Source organism: Narcine bancroftii, chromosome 2, assembly GCF_036971445.1.
Source record: "Narcine bancroftii isolate sNarBan1 chromosome 2, sNarBan1.hap1, whole genome shotgun sequence".
NCBI classification, from domain to species: domain Eukaryota; kingdom Metazoa; phylum Chordata; class Chondrichthyes; order Torpediniformes; family Narcinidae; genus Narcine; species Narcine bancroftii.
Window position 1 is genome coordinate 171,173,815 of NC_091470.1, and position 23,483 is coordinate 171,197,297.

The following is a 23,483-nucleotide window of genomic DNA, read 5'->3' on the forward strand; positions in this document are numbered from 1 at the left end:
AGATTAGGAAAGAGGGGGTGTTGAAACTTCTGAAGTATATAAAAGTGGATAAGTCTCCGGGTTCCGACAGGATTTTCCCCAGGACCTTGAGGGAAGTCAGGGAGGAAATAGCAGAGGCTCTGACAGTGAATTTTCAACAGTCACTGGAGCTAGGTGTGGTGCCGCGGGATTGGCGTGTTGCAAACGTGGTTCCTCTGTTTAAAAAGGCCACCATGTCTAGGGCCAGCAATTATCGACCAGCAAGTTTGATGACAGTGGTGGGTAAACTAATGGAAAGATAATATGTACAAGTATCTAGAAGGGCAGGGATTGATCAGGGACACCCAACATGGGTTTGTGAGGGGAAAGTCATGTTTGACAAATCTTGTTGAATTTTTTTGAGGAAGTGACTAGAAATGTTGATAAGGGTAGAGCAGATGTAGTCTATCTGGATTTCAGTAAGGCTTTCGATAAGGTTCCACATGGAAGGTTGGTAAGGAAGGTTCAAGCACTAGGGATTAATGTTGAGATAGTCAGATGGGTTCAACGGTGGCTAGAAGAGAAGTGCCAGAGAGTCATGGTGGATAACTGTCTGTCAGGATGGAGGCCAGTGATGATCAGTGTTGGGTCCCTTGTTGTTCATCATTTACATTAATGATTTGGATGATGGATTGGTAAATTGGGTGTAAATATGCAGATGATACAAAAATAGGGGGAATTGTGGATAGCAAGGAGGATTTTTGTGGACCGCAGAAGGATCTGGACGGCTTAGAAGAGTGGGCTGAAAGGTGGCAGATGGAGTTTAATGTAGATAAGTGTGACGTGCTTCATTTTGGGAAGAATAATCAAAATAGGACATATGCAGTGAAGGGGAGGGCATTGAGGAATGCAGAGGAACAGAGGGATCTTGGAATAATGGTTCATCGTTCTTTGAAAGTGGTTTCTCATTTAGATAGGGTGGTGAAGAAGGCTTTTGGTATGCTAACCTTTATAAATCATAGCATAGAATATTGGAGCCGGTAGGTGATGTTGAGTCTGTTCAAGGCATTGGTGAGGCCAAGTTTGTTTGGAATATTGTGTGCAGTTCTGGTCCCCAAATTATAGGAAGGATATCAATAAGGTAGAGAGAGAGTGCAGAGATTTACTAAAATGTTGCTTAGATTACAGTATCTAGAAATCAAAAAAAGATTGAGTAGACTGGGACTTTATTCATTGGAGCATTGAGGGGGGATTTGATAGAGGTATATAAAATTATGAGGAGGATAGATAGAGTAATGTGAATACCCTTGAGGGTAGGAGAGATAGGAATGAGGGGTCATAAGTTAAGGGTTAGGGGGCAAAAACTTTAGAGACAACATAAGAGGAAATTTCTTCACTCAGAGAGTGGTGGCTGAGTGGAATGTCCTTCCGAGAGGTGGTTGCAGCAGGGTCAATTTTGTCATTTAAGAGAAGGTTGGATGAGTGCATGGACATGAGGGGATTGGAGGGTTATGGGCAGGGAGCGGGTAGGTGGGACGAATGGAGTTCACTTAAATCGGTCGATGCCAGAGAGGTTTCCATTCTATAATTGTTATATGGTTATATGTTAATTGATACAATTAAAAAATGGGTTTCACCTTCAATCTTCTCATATATTACACATACTGAATGGTTATCTTAATCCTTCAATTTTTGAATTGTATATCTCATCAGTAAAGAGCTGACACTACCTACATAACACAAGGCAATAACGCTCTGATTTTGAGCCTGTCCTCCAAAATCAGGCTAATACCTTTCTGGAGGGCAAAATTAATTTGGAATCATACAGGAAAAGGGAAACAAAAAAAATCTGTGAAAGTAGTTACAGCATCACTGCCCAATTCTTCATATCACTTGCACATGGAAGTTTAAGAGCGCAATATCCACAGAAAAGTCCTTGAAAAATCAAGTTAACTGTATGTGAAGTTCACATTTGAGTAAATGGCTTAAACCATCAATGCTGAGATATGTTAAGCAGTCGCATTTCACAGCCTAGTCAGAGTGATTCAAACCTTTTTTAGATATCCCTCAGACTTTGCTAGAATTCCTGAGTTTCAGGGAGCCCATATGCAAGACCCTCAGATAATCAGGAACACTCAGTTGAAATAAAGTTGCTGGTGACAATACCAAGCTAAATACCTGCTCTCTTTGTACCTGCTGTCAGTGATTTGGAGACAATGATCAGCTTCAACCATCTTTATATATGCCAGTTAATGTCCCAAGGAGAACTGTGTCCATTCAAACCTGATATAGCCTCCAAAATATTATCAAATCCTTTGTTTTATTTGTGGTTGAAGGATATTGGGTAAATGCATGCAAATGGGGCTAACTCAAGCGGGCAACTTTGGGCGCAGATGTGTTGGCCTGAAGAGTCTGATTCCATGTTGTATAACTCAGAAAAGTTTTATTTGGCAAGCAAGAACAGAAGTCAATTTGAATTTCACATTGAAGGTGCATAATCTATCCCTCAGCTTCAACAATACTTTCAAGTGAAAATTATCCAGCTGTTTATAGATCTTCTTTGGCTTGGCTTTGTGGACGAAGATTAATGGAGGGGTAATGTCCACGTCAGCTGCAGGCTCGTTTGTGGCTGACAAGTCCAATGCGGGACAGGCAGACACGGTTGCAGCGGTTGCAGGGGAAAATGGGTTATTGTCGTGCTATGTAGACATTATCCAAGTGTTGTCAATGAAACACTTGTCGCCAAAGAGCTCACAGGTATTTAATAGAGTGAGTTATTATTCTTGTCATATTATTATGCAGAGATGGAGAGTAGTTTCATGCTAGGGGACAAATATCAGAGGGTATTTGCAAAAGACTGTTCACTACTTTGATGACCTGGAGACTATAACACAAATATTACAATTGCTAAAATACAAACAGAAAATACTAGCTACGGTAACATTCATGGAAAGAGAAACACTTTTAACATTTTCATAGTTCCACTTATTTGTTTTTGACCCGATTTGGTCAGCACGTAGTATCAGGAGAAAATTGATCAATTTTCTGCAATTACTGCTCTGGTGGCTTAATTAGCATGTGCTCCATGCTGGAATAAAAGCTGCCAAAAACTTGTCCAAGTTTATCTATTAATAAAATGATTACGTTTCTCAATGAAGATAAAGAAATCCCAGAAGCAATAATCATCTGAAGCTGCTTACAGGAAGAGGTGACTTACTGGTCCTACTCGTCCATTTTGTGGCTGCCTACCAAAATCTGCATATGATGGTGTGAAGTCTGGGCCCCGGGACAGTATTCGTGAGGGGTCTAAAGGTCTTGTTATTTGTTTGGTTTGGGTAATCTGCAAATAAAAATATTTTGTTAATGCACCATATGAAGTCACAGAGCATAATAAGGATACAATGAAACGATGAAGGGGTGGGCCATGCAATCCATTGAACCTGCTTTGTGAAGTTCATGGCAGAGGTGCCAAATCAACCCAACTTCCTAGATTATTTCCACATTCCTTATTAGTCATAATGTTCAAGGACCCTTCTCAGTTTTGAACCTATTCAATATTTGAGCACCCACCACTTTCTGGAGTAGACGATTTAAAACCATGGGGAAGAAATTCCTTTTCATCTCAGTGTTACGTGTAAGCATTTCTGAGTGGTTCTTGAACGTATTCCCTGATGAATAAAGTCCAGAACAACATACATCTTCTTAAGTACTCTATCAAGTTGCATGTCAACTGTGAGGGTTCAAAGTACTTGGTCCCCAAGATCCCTATTTCTCCAAAACCATTAAGAATCCTGCCATAACCAACATACTCCAAGTTTGATCTCCCAAAGTGCATCATCTCATATTTTTCCAGACTGAACTCTATCTGCCATTTCTCAGCCTAACTCTACATCCTGGTTAACGAGTTTTCACACCCCATCTCTCGATCTACACCTTCAAGAATTCCTATCACATTCTCTTCATTCTCTGCAACTTAAAGCGTCTTGTTGGCACACTTTTCTCAGTGAAGTGAAATAATTACATGGTTCCTCTGTTCACACTTGAAATCTGATCTGCTGGACATTTCCAGCATTTTCTGTTATTTTTGGTCTGTTTTGGCTTTCAAACTCCACAATATATTTACTGACGCTCATCTGATTTTGCAAAGTGCCTATGAGAAGTGTTGAAAGAAAATAAAATTGCATTTTTTCCTAATTTCTGATTACCTGTTCAAACTTAAAGCAGCAAGTTTTGCACATTTTCCCCATGACCGAGTATTTTGAGGTGGCTTGGGAGGAATTGCTAGAGCAGGTTGCATACACATACATTTTGAAAACACAGAATTTTGCTAAAATAGAGAGGAGAGACATAGAAATCAGTTCCAGAAGGACAAAGCTGGCAAACTTTTGGAAGGCTGTCTGGTCAAAGGAGAAGACTGGCTGTCTGAGGTGACCCAAAAGAAAGAGGATCATCTGGAGAACCCTGAAGGGAGCAATTTTCATCAGCAAGATTGATTGGAAAGGAATCAGGTGCGGATGTCCGGTAACAAAAAGAATCTCTCTCTGAAAACCAACAGAATCCTCCTGAGTGGTTGGTGAACTTTGTTAATGCTAACTTCTGTGCATAGTACAAGAATCGCCTGCAACCAGTGAGATTGGACTGTGATCCAAAGAACTTTTCTAATCTTAAATATACATCACTCACACCTGCGCTTAGTATTAGAGGGGGGGGATTAAATAAGTTAGGTAGGTTAAGTAATAAGTTAAAGTTTAATTCTGTTTTCTTGTTCAATTATAATTAAAAACTACTTTTGTTTAAGTAACCCTGTGTTGTGGTGCATATCTATTGCTGTTGGTTTTTGGGGTCCTCTGGACTCCGTAACATCCCCAATACCTATTCTTTTCAGATGAATGCTAAAGACGAATAAAAGATAGCAAAATTCACCGTTACACTTTAGCAATATACTCATTTCTGAAATTCAACAAACATAAGCACAATTTGGTTGGTTTGTGCGAATTCTCCAGGAAGGCAGTGTCATTGATCTCTTTGCCCACAAAAAAAGCACAATACTATTACGACTTATAAAATATCTTACAATTCAAATACCAAATGTTAAACAATTTCAGGATACGCTTCATCTAAATGAATCTTAAAACATTGTTTCCCAATATTTTGAAGTCCTCTGTAAATATCAACTGAAACCACCTCAGTGATTCTTGATCAAACTTTCATTGTACTACAACATGAAGCAAAGATCTTTCCCACTAAGTTGATCTCTAATATAGCAGGCTTCCATTTACATGCAAGAAGCCACCATTTATTACAGGAAATTCACTAATGCTCAGACCTCAGCAGAAATGGAGTGGAAAAATTAAGTGCTTTTAAAAATTTGAAGTTTACTTCAAAAATATTTAGTCATCAATTTTAGAGGGAAAAAAATGATACTTAGGAATTGCAAATTATTTGGGTTTATTTTAACAATTTGCATAAATACTTGAACAGCAGCAGAACACTCACCTTATCAAGAACAACATCACTGATTGCTGGCAATCCATCCGGCTTCTGCGTACTTGCTGCTATGAACTGGAAACCAAGGAGAAATTCACGGTCATATCGCTTCTTGCCCTCTGGATTGACCAATTTCCACTGCTCTGGAATGATTCAAAACAAACATACAAAAATCCTCCTTTTTTAAAACCCCATAAAGAGTTTATGCAGGTGAATAACTTGTTTAAACTGCACAGAATTAAGACATGAACTTGCAAGTAGAGAATCAGCAAAGAGATATTAAAGCAATAACCTCTCTATATCATCAGCCTTCTTGCCATAGGGAAATTTAAAAAAAAATGCATCTAATAGAGCTTTGAAACATTTTCATATCAGAGAATCATGCAATAATAACCTGCAGCTTTTCAGAAATCCAAGCGCATTGGAATAATTCATGTAACCATTTACTGATCGGAAACAGGCCATGTCGGCCTTTCAAGTCCTCACCGGTTCACTAGAACAACTCCACTCACTCAAACCTCCCGCTTTCTGCCCATAACCCTCCAACCCCCTCACCTCCATGGACACATCCAACCTTTTCTTAAATGACAGAAGGGACCCTGCCGCAACTATCTCATTCGGAAGATCATTCCATTCTTCCACCACTCGCTGAGTGAAAAAGCCACCTCTAATATTTCTCCTAAAGTGTTACCCCCTTACCCTTAACTCATGGCCTCTTGTTCCAACCTCTCCTGCCCTGAGGGGAAAAAGTCTGTTTATGTCTAGTCTATCTATTCCTTTCATAATTTCAAATACCTCTATCAAGTCTTGGCAAATAAAATTAGAATTCAGGAAGCAACTTTAATAAATTTGATAACTACAATATTATCATACAAGTGCCTAACCTTTTATCTGGAATTCCGAAAACCGGCAGCCTTAAAAAACAGGCACTTTTTTCGGTAGATGACATTATACATAAGTAACGTTAATTTCCCATAAATTCTCCGTTTTTCAGAGGGAGACTCCCCCACCCCACTAGACCCCGTCCCAACCCCCGTGGGCTCTCTCTCTGGCCTTTGGTGGAAAGGTGATTCTCAGCCCCCAGCATCTGGTGGGAGAGAAGCAGGCGGTGGCTGGCTCAATGTGGGAACAATGGCTATCTTTCTTACCCATAATCCCCCACTGCTCTAGCAGATTGGTTCCAGTTGCTTCGGGGATTATCAGTAACAAAGACAACCATTACTCCCACAATGAGCCGTCGCCACGACCCAGTGCAGTGCTCTATAAACTCCGGGCTCGGCAACAATGCATTGCTGCGCCGGGAGTTAAGATTGGGGGGGGGGGAGGCCACATGACGAATGGCACTGTGCTGCCAGGATGTGCCTAAGAGCTGGCCTGACGAGCTGGTGGAGTGCCTGAAAGCCGCCAGCACTTGGTTTCGATGGCCAGCTCCTCCTGCAGCTCTGCATCTCATGTCCAGCTTTCTGCCCCGCTGGCTCCAAGCAGCTGATGCTAGCCACCTTTTTGGCTGAGTTCCCAGGCTACCCTGTTGCTTCCGACTTCCACCTGACCTTCGCGCTGGTCAAGAGCCTCCTGTGCAGCACACGTCAAACCCTTCCCAAATGCGCAGCCTGGCTTAGGGTACAAAATAGTCTAAGCTGGGGGTGGGGGGTGAATGATGATGGATGGCCTGGGTGGGGGGGAGGGGGGGGTGTGGGAGAGGGTGACAGATGGCTGAGGGGGACGGATAGCAGGGGATAGGAGTGAGGCATTTCTTTAAAGGGACCAAAATCAAAATGGTTCTGAAATCCAGAAGATTCTGAACAATGACAGGTGTCCAGTCCTGTCGATCCCAGATAAAAGGTTAGGAACCTGTATTATATCTTTGGGGAAAATATTATTGAAAATTCAAGCACTGATCAGGTTATGTAAAGGTTCCATCCTCAAAAACTGTCCACGCTAATTTCTTCTCATGTCAGAAATATCTATTTTCTATAGCTACCAAAATAGGACCACTCTCCATTTACAGGTATTTGTTGCAATTGTTTCATTTCATTGAATAATCACCCAAACTTAAACAATTGACATTTATACTCTATTCAATGATGAAACATTTTGTCATTACTAGATCGAAAAAATGCATAGGAGAACACAAATAAAGTCAGTTTTTCCTAATTTGGTTATTTGTAACCCAGGGAGCCCCTGTATTACACTCTACAACAATACTGTGCTCTTCAGACAGGGGTTTAAAAATAATCTTGAAATTTAATGAAGATTCATGATACTTCATCCTATCATCAAATGTAAAGCAGGTCTGAAATTGTGTTGGTTGTTAACTTAATATTCCTTGATATTCAAATTTATTTATTTTTTCTTTTCAGAAAGCCTCAGTGAGTGACAATCTGCCTTTGCTTGTTAGGTTAAGAATTTTATAGCCTTTACTCGAGGAATCTCACTTGAATGCAAGCTCAGAGTTGGTATAAGTTACAGTTCATTCAGCTACACTTTATGCAAAAAGAATGGTTTTGAGTCCAAATTCTAAATTGGAGAAAGGCTAATTCTGAGGAAATGAGAAAGGATCTAACTTGTGGATTGAGATAAGTTGTTTTCAGGCAAGGATGTGTGAGGTAAGTGGAGGGCCTTCAAAGGTGAAATGTTGAGAGTACAGAGTTTGTATGTTCCTGTCAGGTTAGTAGGCATAGGGAATCTTGGTTTTCAAGGGATATTGGGGATCTGGTTTGGAAGAAGAGAGAGTATAGCAGGTATAGGCAACATTGAGCAAAAGAGGTACTTAAGGAGTATAAAAATACAAGAAAAACCTCATGAAACAAATCATGAAGGCAAAAATAAGACGTGGTTGTTTTGGCAGACAATGTGAAGGAAAATCCTATGAGTTTCTACCGGTACATTAAGAGCAAAAAGATAGTCAGGGACAAAAGTGGGTGGCTTTGTATGGAGCCAAAAGAGATGGAGGTCTCATTTAAAAAAAGAATCAGTATTTACTCAGGAAACAGGCAGAATTGTGGGAAGTGAGGAAAATAAGAGGTAAGGACATGGAACCTATACAGGTCAAAGAGGAGGAAGTGCTTGCTGTCTTTTTTTTTAATTTTTTATTTTTCACACCATAAATCACAATAGCCATGATATACACTTTTTCTTTTCCACACATTTACAGTGACTTTTTCTCCCTCCCCCCTCCCTCCTCCCAAGCCACCCCCCCACCACCCCCCCTCTCATCCATTTTAGGTATACAATCTAGGTTGCATTAATTCAGTTAGACAATGTTGTCATTCAACAAAAATACACCAGAAATTCTACTGAGTCCATTCTTTTCTTTTCTTCTCCTTCCATCAACTTAGGTAATGTTTGTTCCCGGTAGGTTTTCGCTATTGTATTTAATGTAAGGCTCCCATACTTGTTCGAATATTTCAATATTATTTCTTAAACTATATGTTATTTTTTCTAATGGAATACATTTATTCATTTCTATATACCATTGTTGTATTTTCAAATTATCTTCCAATTTCCAGGTTGACATAATACATTTTTTTGCTACGGCTAGGGCTATCTTGACAAATCTTTTTTGTGCATCTTCCAAGTCAATTCCAAATTCTTTATTTTTTATGTTACTTAGGAGAAAGATCTCTGGATTCTTTGGTATATTGTTTTCTGTTATTTTATTTAATATCTGATTGAGATCATCCCAAAATTTTTCTACTCTCTCACATGTCCAGATTGCATAAATTGTTGTTCCCCTTTCTTTTTTACATCGAAAACATCTATCAGATACTGTTGGGTCCCATTTATTTAACTTTTGCGGTGTAATGTATAGTCTGTGTAACCAATTATATTGTATCATACGCAGCCTCGTATTTATTGTATTTCTCATCGTTCCAGAGCATAACTTCTCCCATGTTTCCTTTTTTATCTTTATATTTAAATCTTGTTCCCATTTTTGTTTAGTTTTACCATTTGTTTCCTCATTCTCCTTTTCTTGCAGTTTAATATACATATTTTTTATAAATCTTTTGATTAACATTGTATCTGTTATCACATATTCAAGGTTACTTCCCTCTGGTAAACTCAAGTTGCTTCCTAATTTATCTTTCAAGTAGGATCTCAGTTGGTAATATGCCAGCGCTGTATCTCCAGTTATATTGTACTTATCTCTCATTTGTTCAAAGGATAAGAATCTACTTCCTGAAAAACAATTTTCTATTCTTTTAATCCCTTTTTTTTCCCATTTTCTAAAGGCAAGGTTGTCTATTGTAAAAGGGAGTAGCTTATTTTGCGTCAATATTAGTTTTGGTATTTGGTAATTTATTTTATTTCTTTCTACATGAATCTTCTTCCATATATTGAGGAGATGGTGTAATACTGGAGAAGTTCTATGTTGTACCAATTTTTCGTCCCATTTATATAATATGTGTTCAGGTATCTTTTCCCCTATTTTATCTAATTCTAGTCTCGTCCAGTCTGGTTTATCCCTTGTTTGATAAAAATCTGATAGGTACCTTAATTGTGCGGCTCTATAATAATTTTTGAAGTTTGGCAATTGTAAGCCTCCTTGTTTATACCATTCTGTTAATTTATCTAGTGCTATCCTCGGTTTCCCCCCTCTCCATAAAAATCTCCTTATTATTTTCTTTAACTCTTTGAAGAATTTTTCTGTCAGTTGTATTGGCAATGCCTGAAATAAGTATAGTATCCTTGGAAAAATGTTCATTTTAATACAGTTTATCCTTCCTATCAGTGTTAGTGGTAGCTCTTTCCAATGCTCTAAATCGTCCTGTAATTTTTTCATTAGTGGATTGTAATTGAGTTTATATAATTGGCCTAGATTTTTGTTTATTTGCACACCTAGGTATCTTATTGCCTGCGTTTGCCATCTGAATGGGGATTCCTCCTTAAATTTTGAGAAATCCGCGTTATTCATAGGCATTGCTTCACTTTTATTTACGTTTATCTTGTATCCCGACACTTCTCCATATTCCTTCAATTTCTTATATAGTTCTTTTATTGATAGTTCTGGTTCTGTTAAGTACACTATCACATCATCCGCAAACAGACTGATTTTATATTCCCTGTCTTTTATTTTTATTCCTTTTATATTATTATCTCTTCTTATCGATTCTGCTAGTGGTTCTATAGCTAGCGCAAACAATAATGGTGATAGTGGGCATCCCTGCCGCGTTGACCTGCTTAAGTTAAATTGCTTTGATACATGTCCATTTACTGTCACTTTCGCTAACGGTCCCTCATATAATGCTTTAATCCAATTAATAAACTTCTCCGGTAAACTGAATTTTTGCAATACTTTGAACAAGTAATTCCATTCTACTCTGTCGAAGGCCTTCTCTGCGTCTAAAGCAACTGCTACTGCCGGTGCTTTATTTCCTTCTACTGCATGAATTAAGTTAATAAATTTACAAATATTGTCTGTTGTGCGTCTTTTTTTCATAAATCCAGTTTGGTCTAAATTTACCATTTTCGGTACCTGTTCTGCTAATCTGTTCGCTAATAGTTTAGCTATTATCTTATAATCTGTGTTTAGCAGAGATATTGGTCTATATGACGCTGGTGAGAGTGGATCTTTCCCTTGTTTTAGTATCACTGTAATTATTGCTGTTTTACATGAATCTGGTAAGTTTTGTGTCTCATCAATCTGGTTGATTACATCCAGGAGGGGCGGTATTATTAGGTCTTTAAATGTTTTGTAGAATTCTATTGGGAGTCCATCCTCTCCTGGTGTCTTATTATTTGGTAAATTTTTTATTATCTCTTGTATTTCTACTGTTCCAAATGGTTCTGTTAATTTATTTTGTTCCTCTATTTGTAGTTTTGGTAGTTCAATTTTAGTCAAAAATTCATCTATTTTCCCTTCTTTCCCTTCGTTTTCGGTTCGGTATAATTGTTCATAGAATTCTCTGAAGTTTTCCTTAATTTCTTTTGGATTATATGTAATTTGTTTGTCTTTTTTCCTTGTTGCCAATACCATTTTCTTAGTTTGCTCTGTCTTAAGCTGCCATGCTAAGATTTTGTGTGTTTTTTCACCTAGTTCATAATATTTCTGTTTTGTCTTCATTATATTCTTCTCCACCTTATATGTTTGTAATGTTTCATATTTTATTTTTTTATCCGCCAATTCTCTTCTTTTGGTTGTATCTTCCTTTATTGCTAATTTTTTTTCTATGTTTATTATTTCCCTTTCCAACTGCTCTGTTTCCTGATTATAGTCCTTCTTCATCTTGGTTGTATAACTTATTATTTGCCCTCTAATGAATGCTTTCATTGCGTCCCATAGTATAAACTTATCTTCCACTGATTCCGTATTTACTTCAAAGTACATTTTTAGTTGTTTTTCAATAAATTCTCTAAAATCCTGTCTTTTAAGTAGCATTGGGTTTAATCTCCATCTATACATTCTTGGAGGGATGTCCTCTAGCTCTATTGCCAATAACAGGGGTGAGTGGTCCGATAATAGTCTAGCTTTATATTCCGTTTTCCTAACTCTCCCTTGAATGTGGGCTGATAACAGGAATAGGTCTATCCTTGAGTATGTTTTATGTCTAGTCGAGTAGTATGAGTATTCCTTTTCTTTTGGGTTTTGTTTCCTCCATATGTCCACAAGTTTCATTTCTTGCATTGATTTAATTATAAATTTGGTTACTTTGTTCTTCCTGTTAATTTTTTTCCCCGTTTTATCCATATTTGGATCCAAATTCAGATTGAAATCCCCTCCTATTAGTATGTTCCCTTGCGTATTAGCTACCTTCAAAAAGATATCTTGCATAAACTTTTGATCTTCTTCGTTAGGTGAATATATATTAAGTAGATTCCAAAGCTCCGAATATATCTGACATTTTATCATAACATATCTCCCTGCTGGATCTATTATTTCCTCTTCTATTTTAAATGGCACATTTTTGCTAATTAATATAGCCACTCCTCTTGCTTTTGAATTATACGATGCTGCTGTTACATGTCCTACCCAATCTCTCTTTAATTTCTTGTGCTCCAATTCAGTTAAGTGTGTTTCTTGGACAAATGCTATATCTATTTTTTCCTTTTTCAGTAAATTTAGTAGTTTCTTCCTTTTAATTTGGTTATGTATTCCATTAATATTTAGAGTCATATAGTTCAGCGTAGCCATTTTATATTTTGTTTATCTTCTCTTTCCGTTTTTCCATCATTACCTTTCCTCCTTTTCCATTTCTGTTTTCTTATTTTCAACTCTTTACCAGACAACATTCCTACAACATCCAACATTTTCCTTATTCTCCTATTTCTATCTTCTTTATCCCAAATCTCCCCTTCCCCTCCTGAGTTGCCCTTTATCCCTTGTCGGACAACCACATCTCCCCTCTCCATTTGGATTTGCGAATCCACTCGCAAGCGTCAACTGATTTTGCAGTGACCGCTCTTTTCCCCCACCCAGCCCCCCCCAGAAAAGATTTCGCTTTTTATATGTCACAAAGGTCACTCTTTTAATTCCCTCCTTATTCTCTCTATTCCATTACCTTCCCTTATTAATTCTTGTCTATACTCTCTATGTTTTCCTCTAATTACAGATACTTTCACATATGCCCATTGTCTCTATTCACTCTTATACCTCTTTACCCGCATACATATCAATCGTGGTCATTTTTACCCTCCTTACCCGTCTTCATCCCTCAGTCTATTTTTGTCTTTACCCACATACATATCAATCGTGATCATTTTTGCTCTCATTACCCGTCTTCATCCCTCAGTCTATTTTTGTAAATGTTCTGCAAATTTTCGTGCTTCTTCTGGATCCGAGAATAGTCTGTTTTGTTGTCCTGGAATAAATATTTTCAATACCGCAGGATGCTTCAGTGTAAATTTATATCCTTTCTTCCATAAAATCGCTTTTGCTGTATTGAACTCTTTTCTCTTCTTTAGGAGTTCAAAGCTTATATCTGGATAAATGAAGATTTTTTGCCCTTTATACTCCAGTGGTTTGTTGCCCTCTCTTACTTTTTCCATTGTCTTCTCCAGTACCTTTTCTCTTGTAGTATATCTTAGGAATTTTACTACAATAGATCTTGGTTTTTGTTGTGGTTGTGGTTTAGGGGCCAATGCTCTATGTGCCCTTTCTATTTCCATTTCTTGCTGTAGTTCTGGACATCCTAGGGCCTTAGGGATCCATTCTTTTATAAACTCCCTCATATTCTTGCCTTCTTCATCTTCCTTAAGGCCCACTATCTTTATGTTATTTCTTCTGTTATAATTTTCCATTATATCTATTTTTTGGGCTAGTAATTCTTGTGTCTCTTTAGTTTTTTTATTAGATTCCTCCAATTTCTTTTTTAAGTCTTCTACCTCCATTTCTGCTGCTATTGCCCGTTCTTCCATCTTGTCCATTTTTTTCCCCATTTCTGTTAAGGTCATATCCATTTTATTTATTTTCTTTTCTGTGTTGTTTATTCTTCTTCTTAAATCATTGAATTCCTGTGTTTGCCATTCTTTAAATGACTCCATGTATCCTCTAACAAGAGCAAGTATATCCTTTACCTTGCCTTTCCCTTTATCTATTTCACTGTATTCTTCCTCTTCTTCTTCCTCTGGGTTGGCCATCTGTTGTTTCTTTGTTGCCCTTTCCTCCTCTTCTTTCTTGTTTCCATTGTCTTCTGTGGTCTCTTCTTGCTGCAGGTGTTCTGCAGCTGTCGTTGCCGGCTGTGGAGATCGACTCCCCAGCTGGTCCCCCCTCCCGTCGGTGTGTTTTTTTTCATGCGCGGTTGCGCACTTTTACTCGGCTCTGTGAGCCATTGTTGTAGTTCTTTTTCTACCGACCTGAGGTAGTGGGGTCTTCTCTCCACAGCGGGCCTCTTCGGACAGGTAAGGCCTTCACCTTTTTCCTCCGTTGTCTTCTCTTCCTCTCTTCTTTCCGTTGTTTTTGATTTTTCTCCTTTTGTCTCCATCTTCTTTCCACCTTTATACTCACTTTTCTTTAACTTGTATTTCTGTGCCTTTGTATTTTCTCTTGTTTTTCCCGACTTTTCTGGAGAGGGCTGGAGTTCACTGTCCGGCCACTACTCCATCACGTGACTCCTCCCGAAGTGCTTGCTGTCTTCAAGCAACTAAGTGTGGATAAATCCCCAAGGCTTGACAAGGTATTCCCATGAACCTTAAGGGAGGCTACTATAGAAATTACAGGGGCTCTGGCAGAAATATTTAAAATGTCCTTAGTCATAAGTGTGGTGCAGAGGACTGGAGGCTCCAAAAGTAACCCTGAAAATTATAGGCTGGTGATCCTGATGTCAGTAGTAGGCAAATTATTCAAACGTGCTCTAAGAAATCAGATATACAATTATTTGGATAGCCAGAAACCGATTAAGGATAGTCAACATGGATTTTGGCATGGTAGGTCATGGTTAACCAATCTTATTGAGTTTTTTTGAGGAGGCTACCAGGAAAGTTGAAAGAAGGAACAGATGTAGATGTTGTCTACATGGGATTTTAGTAAGGTCCCACATGGGATGTTAGTCAGAAAGGTTCAGTTGCTAGGTATTCAGGGTGAAGGAGTGAACTGGATTTGATGATGGTTGGACAGGAGAAGCAAGAGAGTAGTGGTGGATGATTGCTTCTCAGACTGGAGGCCTGTGACGAGTGGTGTGCCGCAGGGATCAGTGCTGGGGGCATCGTTGTTTGTCACCCATATCAACGATCTAATGTGGATGCTAATGCGGTAAATTGGATCAGCAAGTTTGAAGATGACATTGTGGACAGCAAAGAAGGTTTTCAAAGCTTGCAGTGGGATCTGGACCAGCAGGAAAAATGAGCTCAAAAATGGCAGATGGAATTTAGTGCATACAAGTGTGAAGTGTTGCATTTTTGAAGAACAAACCAAGAAAGGACGTACACTGAGGAGTGTGGTAGAGCAGAGGGTCCTTGGAATATAGATATATAATTTTCTGAGAGTGGCATCATAGGTGGATAGGGTTATAAAGTGTATATTGGCATTTGGCCTTCATGAATCAAAAAACTGAGCATAGGAGCTGGGGATGTTATGGTAAAGTTGTATAAGACATTGGTGAGGCCAAATTTGGAGAACTGTGTGCAGTTTTGGTCACCTAACTACAGGAAAGATATCAATAAGATAGAAAGAATGCAGAGATTTATTAGGATGTTGCCTGGACTTTAGGAACTGAGTTACAGGGAAAGGTTAAACTGGTTAGGACTTTATTCCCTGGAGCTCAGAAGAATGAGGGGAGATTTGATAGAGGTATTTAAAATTATGAGGGGGATGGACAAAGTAAATATAGATAGGCTTTTTTAACTGAGGGTAGGTGAGATACAAACCAGAGGACATAGGTTAAGAGTGAAAAGGGAAAAGTTTAGAGGGAACTTCCTTCACACAGAGTGGAGGGAGTGTGGAATGAGCTTCCAGCTGATGTGGTGAATGCAGGCTCAATTTTAAAATTTGAGAAGAATTTGGACAGGTACATGGATGAGAGAGGTATGGAGGATTATTGGCTGGGTGCAAGTCAGTGGGATGAGGCAAAAAAATAGGTTTGGCACAGACTAGAAAGACCAAAGGGACCTGTTTATATGCTACCGTGTTCTAAGGTTCTATCAGGGACAAAATTGTGCTGGCAGTGGGGAAGGGCAGAAATGCAAAATAATAATCATGAGAAAAAAATGAATCATCTGAACTTGTGAGACTGAAGTCTGATAAAAAGGCAGTGAATGAAACAAAAAAAAATTCAAATCGAAAACAGTCAGGTGGAGCCAATTTCTACCCAACATCAGCCGATACATATAGCTAAATAATTCAATTATTGTAGAATTATTGAATACAGGTACAGGTAGACCCTGATTTAAGATGGGATTCGGTTTTGTGACTTGCATCACAAGTAGGAATTATCGTGTCGTGGTCTACCTGTACAGGTAACAAGAGGCATTGCCTCTGAGGTCGACGTCCCCGCTGCCGCCGAGAGGGAACTAAGGGCAGCGGCGTCACCTCGTGACCTATGTTGTGATTTGGAACACATGCGCAGATTGCCATCGCTCTCTCTCCCCCTTCAATCTTTCTTCTTCCCCAGTGACAGGAACCTGCACGTGTTCCAAATCACCTTTTTTTTAAAAAAACGGTGTTGGATCCGTCAAAGCAGATTTCCTTGACTGCAAGTGGAGCACCAAAATTATGACTTTGGGGGGGAGGGGGGCAGGGGTTGGTTGACCATCATAACTTTGAAATATCCTAAGTTGGAACATCGTAAGTCAGGGTCTATCTGTATTTTGTTTTTAATATACTCAACAAGCAACTTCTTATTAGCAATGGAGTTGGTAAGAAGCAAGAAAAGCATGGAGCCGAAAACCAAATTTACCTTCTTTGAAGCTAGTCGCCACGTTATCATCAGGGCTCTCTTTGGCGCTGGTCTCTGTGCTTTCATTTTCAGAAACAGTTTCCGAGCCATTCTGTTCAGGTTCCAGTTCCTGATTCCCATTCTCTTCCACATCTGCATTTCCTTTTATGCCCAAATCTTTGTTGAAATTTGCATCTGGAATTGTCCTATCTTGTTCAGATTCAGGCAAAGTTTCAACTGTGCTTTCTTCAAGTTTCAGCTGAAGTATAAATAGAGGGTGTTATTCTGAAATACTTAGCCACTCACCAAAAAAATCCAACAGAAAATGATCAAATATCACTAAACTATAAATGATTATTTCAATAATCTCCAATGTGTCTGTGGACGTGGATAAAAATTAAGGAAACAAACAGAACTGCGTTACAGGCCCACCTTATATTTACCAAGTAGAATTTGGGCAGGTTTTAAAATACATTTCAACTTTGCCTATAACTATACAAATATATTAAAGTAATTGTGCTTTAGTCATGAGCTCGAACCTGAATGTATCCACTGTAAAAACGTAAACAAACACTTTGTAAAGAGCAAATAAAACAAAGCCCTACAATAAAGCAGCAGGTACATAATGTACAATTCTCCTCCTTAAACTCAACATTTTCTTGAGAAGAATTATTCCACTTTTATTGAGCCTATGTGTTCCTTATCACGTGTTTCTTGTCTGTACAAATCAAATCCACAGCAGAGACCAATTCTCATACCAATATTTTCAGTTTGGGCTCCTTCATGGTTATCAGAAGGCAGTATGAAGTCAAAGCCATAGCTGGTGCCTATTCATCATCCATTGACTGGGACCATCTGAACTAACCAAAACCATTAACCAAGTAGAAGGTTTGAGAATGTATTAGAAATCTTCCTGAAATGCATATTAAAGTGACATAACACCATACCTTAAATGAGTTGTACTTTTTTTTTCCCAATTCACATTTCCATGTAAAGATACCAAAGAGGCTCTTGTTAATTTGAAGGGCCATTGTAATTTCAAGACCATCGCTGGAAGAGGAGGATCGAGGGACTCAGGGGAGATGTGAGCGTCGAGAACCAGCTTTTGGTAAGTGCATTTAAAAAGGGAGTGGAGGGAAATTTAAAGGTAAAACAGAACAGTGATTGGTGCGAGTGAGTACTACAGGTAAGGGGGGAATAAAAGAGGGGAAGCTCAAGCAGAGAGGCCAGTGTGTTAGTAGCTGAGGTTAGGTGTGGTTTTGGCTCGTGAGTCTTTGGTGAGCAGAGGCCAAGGACGAGCTTGTTTCTAGTAAAGTAGGGCCAGGTAAGATCTTTGTATTTAAACAAAGAATACAGTAGGTAATGGAGCCAGCAGCTAGGGCAGTGGAATGCTCCGAATACAGCATGTGGGACACAAATGTCCCTGATGACATCACCTGCTATGGTGCATCCATGTTGCAGCTCCATGGAGACCGACTTAGGAGGCTGGAGCTGAAAGATCCCTGATCATTCGGGAGTAATGGAGAAGAGCTTCAGGGAGACAGTGTCCCCCAAAGGTCAGGAGGCAGGTAGCTGGGTGACTGTTCTGAGAGGGAAGGGGTTTAGGCAGACAGTGCAGTGCACCTCTGTGGTTGTTCTCCCTCGACAATAAGTATACTATTTTGGACATTGTTGGGGGGGGGGGGGGGCGTGACGATCTACCAGTGACAAGTCATAGTGGTCATGTCTCTTGCACAGAGGTTGCCCCCTCGGCTCAGAAAGGTGGGGGAAGAGGAGACCTATGGTGATTAGGAATAGTTGGTTAGACGAACAGATAGGAGGCTCTGTGAAAAAGCTGGAGGCTCCCGGAATGTAAGTCTCCCCGATGCCAGGGACGTCTCTGATCAAATTCACAGCATTTTGGAGGGAAAGGGTAACCAGCCAGATGTTGTGGTCCAGGTGGGGACTAATGACATAGATAGGAGTAGAGATGAGGTTCTGAAACGTGAATATAGGGAGTTAAGTTTTAAAAAAACAGGTCCTCAAGGGTGGTTAATCTCAGGATTGCTGCCTGTGCCATGCGCTTTAGAGGGTAGAAATATGAAGTTGAGTAGATGAATGTGTAGCTGAAGAGTTGATGTAGGGGAAAAGGGTTCAGATTTGTGCATCATTGGGATCCCTTCTGTGGAAGGTCTAACCTGTACATAAAGGACGGGCTGCACCTGAACTGGAAAGGGACCAATATCCTGGAAGGCAGTTTTGATAGAGCTGTTGGGGAGGGTTTAAACTAAATTGACAAAGGGGTGGGAACCAGAATGTGAGTGCAAAGAACAGGGCAGAAGGTCAAAAGCAGGAAGCTATGTGTTCTGAGTTTGAGAGGAAGGACAGGCAGGGGAGAAAACATAAATATAGTCAGTTATAGGGTTTGAAATGTGTCTATTTCAATGCTAGGAGTATTAGGAATAAAGGGAATGAAGTTAAGAGCATGGATCATGGAAGCCGTTACAGAGTCTTAAATGGAGGAAGGGCAGGATTAGCTGATGCGGTATGGGAGGTGGGTGGGTTCAGGTGTTTTCAAAGGAATAGGATGGGAGGTAAGAGAGGGTGAAAGTAGCTGGGTAGGGATAGTATCACGGCTATAGAAGGGGAGGATGATGCAGAGGAAGTGTGTACCGAGACAGTGTGGGTGGAAGTCAGAAATAAGAAGGGAATAATCATTGAACTAGGAGTAGTCTATAGGCCCCCAAGTGGCTCTTGAGACACCAAGGAGTAGATAAGCGGGCTGATTTTGGAATGGTGCAGGAAATACAGGGTTGTTATTATGGGAGACTAAAACTTTCCAAATAATGACTGGCATTTCCTGACTGCAAGTAAGATAGATGGCACTGAATTTGTCAGGTGTGTTCAAGAAGGTTTCCTTACACAGTATGTTGTCCAGCTTGAGGCCATACTGTATCTAACTATGGGTAATGAACCTGGCCAGGTGGCGAACATCTCAATAAGTAGGCATTTTGGTGAAGGTGACCACAACTCTCTGAGCTTTACTATAGATATAGATACGGATAAAAGCAGACAAAATGGGTCAGTATTTAATTGGGAAAGGGCTAACTATGATGAGATGAGGCAGGAACTAGTGAGAGTAAATTGGAAACAGATGTTCAAGGATGAAAGCACAGAACTAATGTGAAAGATTAGGTTCAGGACAGGTTTGTCCCTCTGGGACAAGAAAAAAGGATCCGTGGTTGATGAAACAGTCAAGAGGAAGAAGGAAGCATACATTTTTATATAAGCAGGAAACAGGAAGAGCTCATGAGAAGTATATGGTAGCTTAAGGAAAGACTAGGGAGAGCTCAAAGGGGGCATGTAAAGGCTTTGGCATGTAGGATTAAGGAGAATCCCAAAGCGTTGGATGTAATTGTGAAGAAGGATGACGAGAATGAAGGTGGGGCCACGAAAGAATAAAGGTGACAATGTGCCTGGGGGTCGAGGAGGTTTTAAATGAATTCTTTGCTTCAGTATTCACAAGAGAAAAGAACCTTGAACAGGGTGAGGTTGGAATAGAACTGTTGCAGTCAGTCCCTGTCTAAATTTGATCAAGTTGCCTATCTAGAGAAACTACAAGGACAGATGTTAATGAAAAACATGAACAATCAGCTGCAATAAACCTGTGCAAAAAAAATTGTGTTTTGTTTTCAGACATATCAGGCTACCTCGTATTTAAGAAACTTTGCTCCAGTTTATTGCCTAATTGTGAATCTTTAACTGCAAGGCTAGCAAATCCTTATTATTCTACACATAGAAGAGGCCCCTTTCCCAAAATGTTTGACAGCTTTGCTCGACATTCTTTTACAGAGCAGGCTTGTGTGCTGGACGATGTTGAGATTCAGGATGAGGAAGTGTTGGATCTTCTTAAATCTCCGCTCCATCCTCAACATCCATTGGAGCGCTTACACCCCTAACGTCGAAGTACTCGAGATGGCAGAGGTCGACAGCATCGAGTCCACGCTGCTGAAGATCCAGCTGCGCTGGATGGGTCACGTCTCCAGAATGGAGGACCATCGCCTTCCCAAGATCGTGTTATATGGCGAGCTCTCCACTGGCCACCGTGACAGAGGTGCACCAAAGAAAAGGTACAAGGACTGCCTAAAGAAATCTCTTGGTGCCTGCCACATTGACCACCGCCAGTGGGCTGATAACGCCTCAAACCGTGCATCTTGGCGCCTCACAGTTTGGCGGGCTGCAACCTCCTTTGAAGAAGACCGCAGAGCCCACCTCACTGACAAAAGGCAAAGGAGGAAAAACCCAACACCCAACCCAAACCAACAAATTTTCCCTCGCAACCGCTGCAATCGTGTCTGCCTGTCCCGCATCGGACTTGTCAGCCACAAACAAGCCTGCAGCTGACGTGGACTTTTTACCCCCTCCATAAATCTTCGTCCGCGAAGCCAAGCCAAAGAAATCAATAAGATTGATAGGTCCCGAGGCTGCACGCGATATATCCCAGGTTGTTGTGGGAAGAGATAAATGGGGCAGTGACTATGATCTTTGGATCCTCTGCAGAGATGCTGGAGGACTGGAGAATGGCAAATGTAGTCCCCTTGTTTAAAAAAGGGTAATAGGGAAATTCCTGGGAATAATAGACTGGTGACTCTTATGTCAGTTGTGTGAAAATTATTGTCGAGGATTCTTAATGATAGGATCTATGAGCATTTGGAGAAAAACAGTCCACACAGGCACATCTTTGTGAAGGGAAGGTCATGCCTTATGAGCCTAATTGAGATTTTTGGGGAGGTAACAAAGGAAGTTGATGAAGGTAGGGTGGTAGATGTGGTCTATATTGATTTTAGTAAGGGATTTGACAAGGTCCCCCATGAGAGATTTGTTCAGGAAATCCTAAGGCATGGAACCTTGGCTATGCGGATAAAAAAATAGCTTGGATGTAAAAAGCAGAGAGTAACAGTGGAAGGAAAGTATCCTGCCTAGAGGTCAGTGACGAGTGGAGTTCCATAAGGATCTACTCTTTGTGATCTTTATAAATGATCTTGATGAAGAGGCAGAAGGATGGGTCAGTAAGTTTTCTGACGATACAAAGGTTGGAGGAGTTGTTGACGTACTGAAGGTTGTCGCAGGTTTCTAAAGGATTTTGACAGGATGCAGAGTTGGGCAGAAAAGTGGCAGATGGAGTTCAATCCAGCTAAGTGTGAGGTGATACATTTTGGAAGGACAAATCAGAAGGCTAAATATTGAGTTAATGGTCGGTTACTTAAAAGTGTGGATGAACAGAGGGACCAAGGGGTCCAAATCCATACATTCCTCAAGGTCACCGTGCAGGTTGATAGGATAGTTAAGAAGGGTTATGGGATGTTTGGCTTCATTGATAGGGGATTGAGTTCAAGAGCTGAGTGGTCATGTTGCAACACTACCAATCTCAGGTGAAATCACACTAGAATATTGTGTTCAGTTCTGGTCACCTCATTATAGGAAGGATGTGGAAGATATAGAGAGGGTGAAGGGCGGGGGGGGGGGGGGGGGGGATTTGCCAGGATGTTGCCTGGATTGAAAAATAAGTCTTACGAGGCAAAGGTTAATTAATAGAGCTGGGACTTTTCTTTTGGAGCGCAGAAGGATGAGAGGAGACTTAATAGAGGTCTACAAGATTATGAGAGGCATAGATAGGGTGGACAGCTAGTGCCTGTTTCCCAGGACAGGAACAGCAAACATCAGAGGACATAGGTACAAAGTGATGGGAGAAAAGCTTTAGTTTTTTTTTAAAAGAATCTATGGGTCAAGCACAACATTGAGGGCTACTGTGTTCTGTGTTCTATCCCTTTTTGCCTAAATGTAAATAACAATGAAATCATAATTCTACCATGGATCTTTTTTTAAGCCAGTAACAATATTCAATTCAACATTTTAAAGGAATAAATACCTCCAATAGAAATATCTAAATTAAAAGATTATACTTTATTTCTTTTCATTAACTAGGGCTGTATGATACAAACCAAATTTGTGATTTGTACAAGCAATCAGGTGATTTTCTTTCTAAGCACTACTGGACTTTATTTCATTCCCTTTCAAAAAATATTTTCAGCACTTATATATGACACACAAACATTTGACATTTTAAAATTCAGTAAAATTTCCGTAGACTGCTAATCCACCAGAATTAAATGTAAATGGCTCTTTTACCAAATAACTGGTTCAAAAATACTTTCTGAATTTTTGACTTATCTTTGAACTACTAAACCTATGTAGAATAAAGTCCACTGGACAAAAAAAGTCAACCAGGAAAAGGTTAGGGTTCCGAGATGACATGGCCTGTTTCCGTGCTGTAAACGGTTATATGGTTATAATGCACATCAATCTGCGCATCTCAATCTCAATATTCTATTTAATCATCAACAGTAATATTCTTTGCCGTATATCTCGCTAAATAAAACAAGATTCACATGAATTATAAAGTAATCATACAGGTCTCCCTCAATTATTACAGGGGTCATCAAAAGAGGTAGCAACTTTCCATTATTTCCTATGAAAAAAAATTGATACCTAGCTCTAGTAAAAGGGGGCAGATAATTTACATTTAAGGAAACGATGGCAAGGAGAGAAAGGCATTTCACTGATCCACACATGTTAATTACTTTCAGAGCCAGTTTGACCGGGTCAAAAAGCTCTTTCTTGACTGCAGATACTCCCAATGCAGTGTGCAAACGTCAATTTCCAAGGAGTGTGCTGCCTGATCGTTTGCAC

At 39.8% G+C, this 23,483-nt stretch overlaps 1 protein-coding gene across 20 annotated transcripts in view; it reads right to left on the reverse strand.

Moving 5' to 3' along the window:
* Positions 1–23,483, reverse strand: part of eif4g3b (eukaryotic translation initiation factor 4 gamma, 3b) — a 346,564-nt gene that overhangs the window by 80,539 nt on the left and 242,542 nt on the right. For all 20 annotated transcript variants that reach the window (XM_069919086.1, XM_069919084.1, XM_069919085.1 and 17 more), the window contains 3 exons: positions 16,776–17,013; positions 5,455–5,588; positions 3,176–3,298 (listed from right to left, as the gene is read on the reverse strand). In XM_069919086.1, the coding sequence (XP_069775187.1) occupies positions 3,176–3,298; positions 5,455–5,588; positions 16,776–17,013 (495 nt within the window). The remainder of the gene's footprint in view (positions 1–3,175; positions 3,299–5,454; positions 5,589–16,775; positions 17,014–23,483) is intronic.